The sequence below is a fragment of the Centropristis striata genome, chromosome 12 (genome assembly GCF_030273125.1).
Source record: "Centropristis striata isolate RG_2023a ecotype Rhode Island chromosome 12, C.striata_1.0, whole genome shotgun sequence".
In the NCBI taxonomy this organism is placed as follows: Eukaryota; Metazoa; Chordata; class Actinopteri; order Perciformes; family Serranidae; genus Centropristis; species Centropristis striata.
The window spans coordinates 38314487-38321337 of record NC_081528.1 but is presented as its reverse complement, the minus strand read 5'-3'; the positions used below and the strand labels follow the sequence as shown (position 1 = coordinate 38321337).

The 6851-nt window shown below is 43.2% G+C and overlaps 1 protein-coding gene across 1 annotated transcript; it reads left to right on the top strand.

The window, feature by feature from the left end:
* The first annotated feature begins 347 nt into the window (after positions 1-347).
* hs3st1 (heparan sulfate (glucosamine) 3-O-sulfotransferase 1) lies at positions 348-2955 on the top strand. The gene is made up of 2 exons (XM_059346340.1): positions 348-552; positions 1282-2955. Exon 2 carries the CDS (start codon positions 1427-1429, stop codon positions 2339-2341), a length of 915 nt encoding a protein of 304 aa, XP_059202323.1. The 5' UTR covers positions 348-552; positions 1282-1426; the 3' UTR covers positions 2342-2955.
* The last annotated feature ends 3896 nt before the right edge of the window (positions 2956-6851 follow it).

The window sequence follows — 6851 nt, the reverse complement described above, 5'->3', positions numbered from 1 at the left end:
TGAATATTTTTGGGCTTCTTGGTCAATACTCAGTAATCTGAGCAGTTGCCAAAAGAACTCTGCAAGATTGGATCTGCATGTGAACTACACTATAACTATGACTAATGATGTCACAGTCAGGTTTTATTCTCACCTTTCTCTCTGTCTTTGACCCATTTTATACACATTCATCCATGGAGTGTCACACCTTGATCACCTGATTTACTTCCTCCTTTCATACCTGCAGCATTATCTCTGTCAGATACCACAACATTCATGACAACACCGTGAGTCACGGGGGGGGGGGGGGGGGGAGTGGTCCTGGAGGCGTGATGTAGGCGGAGGCTTCAACAGCTGACACTCTAGACCGGGTCTGGCTCTGGAAACAGAACAGAGGAGCGATCCGGTGAAGTTGTGGCTCCGCGTCAGAGCGAGTTTCTGTCCGCCGGAGGAGACCGAGAGACGGCTCGGAGCTGGACCTTTCCCCGCTGCTGCTGTGGAAGTATCGCTGCTGGAGCTCAGAGCTGCACGACATGAAATCTGTGTCGAGCCTGTAGGATTATAGTTAAAAAGGTAAGAGATCCGCGGGACTTCATGGGCTCTTTTTGGTTAATAATGCGCGCGAGGCAGCGGAGTAGACTCAGATAAATCATAGAGTCTTAATAAAAATACTCCACTAAAACATGAAGCAGGCATAAACATGCCTTTCTCATGTGTGCATATATTCAGTCTCTAGTTTAAATCTCTCTTCGCTTTTTAATTTCCACACCTGCCTCTGTAAATATCTCCGAGCTTCGATAAGGCTTCAGCGTGTATTTATTGGAGTAAATGTTTACAGTATTACATCGCATATTTTATTTTTTTTGTCTGTACATTAGAGAGCAGCAGTTGCAGAGATGCAAACCATAAAACACATTTTATTTTATAAACGTTGTACTTAAAACAAAATACACATTTTTTCCAAGGTAATATGTGTTTTTATGCCACAAATGCATTGAATATGTTGTGTTACAGGTCAATTAAAGACACAGAGGATGTGAAATAAGGAGCAATACTGCACCAATAACTCATTTTTCCTTGTTAAAACATTATTTATGGTTTCTTGACTTACAGGAATGACAGGGTGGAGTTTAAAGTTTAATCACTTCAATCGTCATTAATTATCTCATAAATTGTTCAGCCCTGGAGTCATAAAGCTGTGTGTCTGTGGTGACTGCAGGTATTTTCCAGAGGTGTTGTGTGTCTGTGCCAGATGTTCCCCAGGTATCTTTTTCTAATTGCAGCTGTTTTCTTCCCTTGCAGTTCCTGCTGGCGAAGAAGAGAAGGCAGTTGTTGTTTTTTGGTCTTTTCAATTGGAACATTGTGCTCAGGCAGCTGCTCTTTCAATGTTGGATACAGTTTTGGTGCTTCCGCCAGGCTGAAATCCTCCAGGGTCAGGACCTCCCTCATGGGGGCCGTGCTCTTCGGGCTGCTGCTCTTTGCAGTGCAATCCCCCCCCCTCCCCTGCCGGCCCGTGGCCCACGAGGGGCCTCAGCCTCCCACCTCGCCGCCCGCTGACAACGGGACCGCCAACCACCCCAACGGGACCTTCCAGCAGCTTCCTCAGATTATAATAATCGGCGTGAGGAAGGGGGGGACGCGGGCGCTGATCGAGATGCTCAGCCTGCACCGCGCCGTGGCGGCGGCTCAGAACGAGGTGCACTTCTTCGACTGGGAGAGTCACTTCCAGAAAGGCGTGCCGTGGTACCTGAGCCAGATGCCCTACGCCTCCCCAGACCAGCTGACGGTGGAGAAGACGCCGGCCTACTTCACCTCCAGTAAAGTCCCCAAACGGGTCCACCACATGAACCCTGACATCAAGCTGCTGCTGATCCTCAGAGACCCCACGGAGCGGGTCCTGTCGGACTACACGCAGGTCTTCTACAAGCGCCTCCAGAACCACAAGCGCTACCAGCCCATCGAGTCCATCCTGGTGAAGGACGGCGAGATCAACCTGGGATACAAGGCCATCAGCCGCAGCCTGTACCACGTCCACATGCAGAACTGGCTGCAGTACTTCCCCCTGGAGAGCGTCCACCTGGTGGACGGGGACGAGCTGATCAGGGACCCGTTCCCCGAGATGAAAAAGGTGGAAAAGTTCTTGAAGCTGGAGCCCCAGATAAACTCTTCCAATTTTTACTTCAATAAAACGAAAGGATTCTACTGTTTGAGGGACCACGGGCGAGAGCGCTGTTTACACGACTCAAAGGGCCGCGCTCACCCTCACGTGGCGCCCGCCATCCTGCAGAAACTCTACCAGTTCTTTCACGAACCCAACAAGAAGTTCTTTGAGCTGGTGGGCCGAACATTCAACTGGAAGTGAACGGAGAGTTGCTTGGAGATAATCTTGGGTTTCTCACTAACTATGTAGATGAAGCTAATGTAAAATGAAACTAAATCTATTTTTGTACCAGTACATTTGTTATGGGAATGTGATGGAGCCAAATATCAGGGCAGACTGCAGTTCATGACATGCTCTGTTGGTGCATGTCTTATTTCTTTTTGCTGTCAAACAAACATTTTACGTCTCTGTGTACTGTTAGAAACTACTGTTCAGCTCGTCTGATCATTGATAATGACGTTGATAACGACATCCAGACTTTAGACTGTGCCAGTTAATGTGTTACATCAAGATACTCACCAGGCAGATCAATGTTGCCATTCCTTCATGTTTCGCTTCATATAAAATGACATTATTAACTGCATTTAGAGCTCTGAAGGACCTTTACCTGCTGCTATGATTTCCTCAGTCACTTTCAGGCACAAGCCGTTTTTTTTTTCTTCTTTTTGTTCCTCTGATGTTCCTTAATGTGAGAGTCGGATATATAAATGCTCTGCGAACATCATATATTTGCCGATCATTGCGGTGTAACTGTAAATAGTTTTTTTTCAAAAGGTGAAGAATTAATACCATAATAAAGATGTATTTTATTTTTAGCATGTCTGATGTTTTGTTTTTCTCCCCTTTCTTCTTCTATTTTTATTCATCCATTATGTATCCGTCTGCTGTTGCAGAGTGTCTTCAGATCTTAACAAGCGAAGACGATGACTCAAGTCCTGATTTCACTTCGTTTACAGCCGTGTGTGTGTGTGTGTGTGTGTGTGTGTGTGTGTGTGTGTGTGTGTGTGTGTGTGTGTGTTTAGGCTGCACCCATCTCTCACAATGAATGCATTTGCATTTATGAACGTGATGTTCTGAAGAATTACGTGCAATCTGTCGCTACATAAATCAACAGCGCACCTTTCTGCAACTTCCTGTTTGGTCACACTGTCGGATGAGTACACCATCATGTTGTGGTACAAATGAAATGAAGAGTTATGTTGCTGAGAAGCAGTTTATTTTTTATCCTCCAACTATTCATGCTTGTTTTATTTATCAGGGGTTTTTTGCACATATTCAGAGTAACTTTCAGTATGATAAATGAGGATAAGGGAAGTGAGAGTGGGCACATAGGTAAACTCCGATTCGAGCACAATCCGAAGCATGAGAAATCAAAAGATGAAGTTGTTTATGCCCAAGGGTGCGATCTTCTTACTCTTTTTTTGAGAGAGGCAAGAGAGGGATTATTTATTCAAATCTTATTGCTACTTTGAAAACATCAGCAGCCCCGTCTCAAAGACATTAAGCTCCAAAAAACCTACAGTAGCTGTTTCATATTTGAATGTGGCCTAGATTTACTCAGGGGCTTACTGGGAATCTGCAGACAGGATGTTAACCTCATTGCCCCTTAAATGCACACCAAAGCAATATTTCTCTCTTTGTGTCGCTCTTATTTCTTTTTGCCCTCAGAGAGCAGGAACACCAGTCTGCATTTAACATGTGTTTATTATAGTGATAGTGTTGAGTAACACTGTCAACCACTATCAGCAGGTTTGACTGCAGGCGGAGACACAGTAAACAGAAAGTGAGGGTGTGTGTGTGTGTATTATCAGACAGCTGTTTGCATCATGTGCAGCGATAACACACGATGGCATGTTCTGCTTCTTGTGGCTCTTTGAAGGCGTCAGGTCTCCAGATGGTCCTTTAGAGCAGACACATCTGGAGGAGTTTGCAGGAATGCAGTTTTTCTTTACTTCAAATCAGGAGTAGAGCAGGTAGAGTAGATGTCGTGTTGCTGGTACGGAGCGAGGGCTGATGCAATTTCCAGATAAACCTGTTTTCACCTCAGCACCTCAGACCGCAAACTCACTTACTTACAAACAAGAAGGTGAAAACATGTTGTAAATCCTTTAGCACGAGTGCTGGGATGTGCATTTCCAACAGTATATTTCTGAGGTATTTCTACATTCTCTGCAGCTTTCTACACAGGACTGTAGGGGTCATAACTCTGTTGTCTATAAGTTGTTAGCAGATGCACCAAAGAGACAACTCTCCTTTTATCTTCTCACGTCGTTTCATTTGATGTTTCAGGTCCCAAATCGTCCAATATTTCCCTGGAAAAGTGCAGCTTGAGTAGCAGACTCCTCAGGTCAGCACCTGTTTTGTCTTTTGTCACATCAATTGCAAGGTTAGCAGCAGAAAAACACTCACGACCACTGAGCTGACGGACTTTATTCAAATGTCACAGCCTGTGACATTTGAATAAAGTCCTATGTAAATGTAAAATGTAAAATCAAATAAAAACAGCCCCTGTGACTCACAGGGGCTGTTTTTATTTTACATTTGGTTGATAATAGTTCTTTACTTCTACTCATGAGATAATATTGAATTTCTACTTGTAATAAAGTGTATTTATTTTTTGAAGTGAAGTTGTATGAGGCACTTATTCATAGTCAGAGTGTTATCTATAGTAGATGCCTCCAGTCTGGAGAAACAGGCAGGAGAACCACTGCTGAAGCTCAGCAAAGTGCTGCTGTGGATATATTTTAGCCGCCCCATCAGTTGAAGTGTACGCTATATTTTAAATATTTTCACCACTTTACCTTGCTGTCAGACAGCCTTTCACATGGTGAACTAACAACTTTATCTTTGCACTTCAGATCCTCCAGACTCCAGAGACAAAAACAGTAATTTACCTTCCAGAACATCTGGATGGTTAGAACCAGAACTAACTGTTTAAATCACCAAAGAAAATGAAACAAACAGTGTAGTGAAGGTAAAGAGGTGTATATTCTAAATATAGCATACACTTATACTGATGTTAATGATTGTTGGCCTATTTTTTAAAAATTTTTGTTGTTATTTATCTTGATTTATTCCTTGTTACTGTCTCCCCCAACCCCCAGGTTAACTTGTAAATGTTTCAATTTTTTAATATTTTGTTTCCATTCAAGTATTTATAATCCCTTGTTGTTTTAATATTTTATATTTCAACACTGCGGTCTGTGAGGAATGTCATTTGGATCATCTATATGTCCTGTACATAATAAATCTGACTCAGACTTCTATAAAGAACATGAATAGTTCTTCCAGCGCTGCAGGTTGATCCTCTGACAGACTTTGTCTGTGTCCAGTTTGGTGCTTGACAGGTCGTGTACAGTTTGTTTTCAAGCTTTTTTGTTTGTTTAAAAGATGCAGAAACCTGCAGTGGCTGGAAAGAACACTGGTAAAAATGAATAAAACAGAAAAGTTGCGGGACATAAAACCAAACTGAAAACTGATGATGCTAAAAAAAGCCCTGAGAGGAAGTGTAGAACTGTAGAGTGGGGCAGTAATTCTCTCAACCTCCTTCACTTCTTCATGGTCATTTGAGCCATTGTTGATATAAAAATATTGATTACAGTAGCTTTTAGAAGATGGAGGATAAAGACGTTCTTCAGCTACTATAAACCTTCAGCTGTTGTTGCTGCAGCTGCTTGTAAATGAAGCTTTCCGGATCCTTTCTGCTGCTCTTCCTTTCTGCAAGGACACACCATCTCTGCTCTCTGTTTCTGTTTCTGTCTCTCTGTCTGTCTCTCTCTGCTCTACTTCCACACTACTCCACATCACAGTAGCATCTATTAAGAGTTCATGAACGCCCCATTAGTCTAGTCAGCTGTGCAGCCCTCGAAAGTTTTACACTCACAGATTTCCCTTAACATCACCTAATTAATCTCAGCCACATAATTAATTTGCCTCCTCGCCCCACATGCAGTAAGAGCGGTAAACCGGCTACAGCCAGGATTAATGGCGTCGCCCCCCCCCCCCCCCCCCTCCTCCTCCTTCTCCTTCAGCTGGAACACGACGTGGTGAGGAACTTTGTGGACTGACTTGGTGTCGGCTTGCCCCCCCACCTCTCTGCCAGCCCACACTGGTTGTTCTTGAAGCTGTTTCCCTTCAAACCACAATCAGCCAATCTGGGTTTTTCAAAGGCTGATGTGATCCGATGGAGCAGTCACCAGGCTGCAGCTGCTTTAATTGGAATAGATTGTTGGTCCACTCAATGTGTGAAGCCCGGCAGAAATAACACATGCACCCACTCTGTGCATGTCTCCTTCTTTTGCATATAAACACAGAAATAGGATTGCATGCACACCAGCTACAGAGCTAAGTATAACAATTTCCTTCTGCAATATTTACCCGGTGATATTTTAATAAGTTCCTGCTGTTCTGTTTCCAAAATCCTCAACAACTCTTCTAACCATCTGAAGAGAAAAACAATCTGTCCACTGCAGGATAAAGATGATTTGTTAACTTGTTTCTCAAGTTGTATCTTTAATTCCAAACAAACCCAGCTGGAAATGATGGTCATGTCAGTAATATTTGTATATATTAAGTTTTTTTCCTGTATTTAGCAATTCTTAATGTTTTGTAAGAGTTAAACAGAAGCAGCAAGGATATATGTCATTCACAGCTATGCGGATTAAGAAATACCGTCTGTTTTATCATGCAGCAAACTGAGACATTTTATATC

Excerpts from the sequence above, each read along its gene's own strand:
- hs3st1 (XM_059346340.1), top strand. The coding sequence starts at position 1,427 with ATGGGGGCCGTGCTCTTCGGGCTGCTGCTCTTTGCAGTGCAATCCCCC.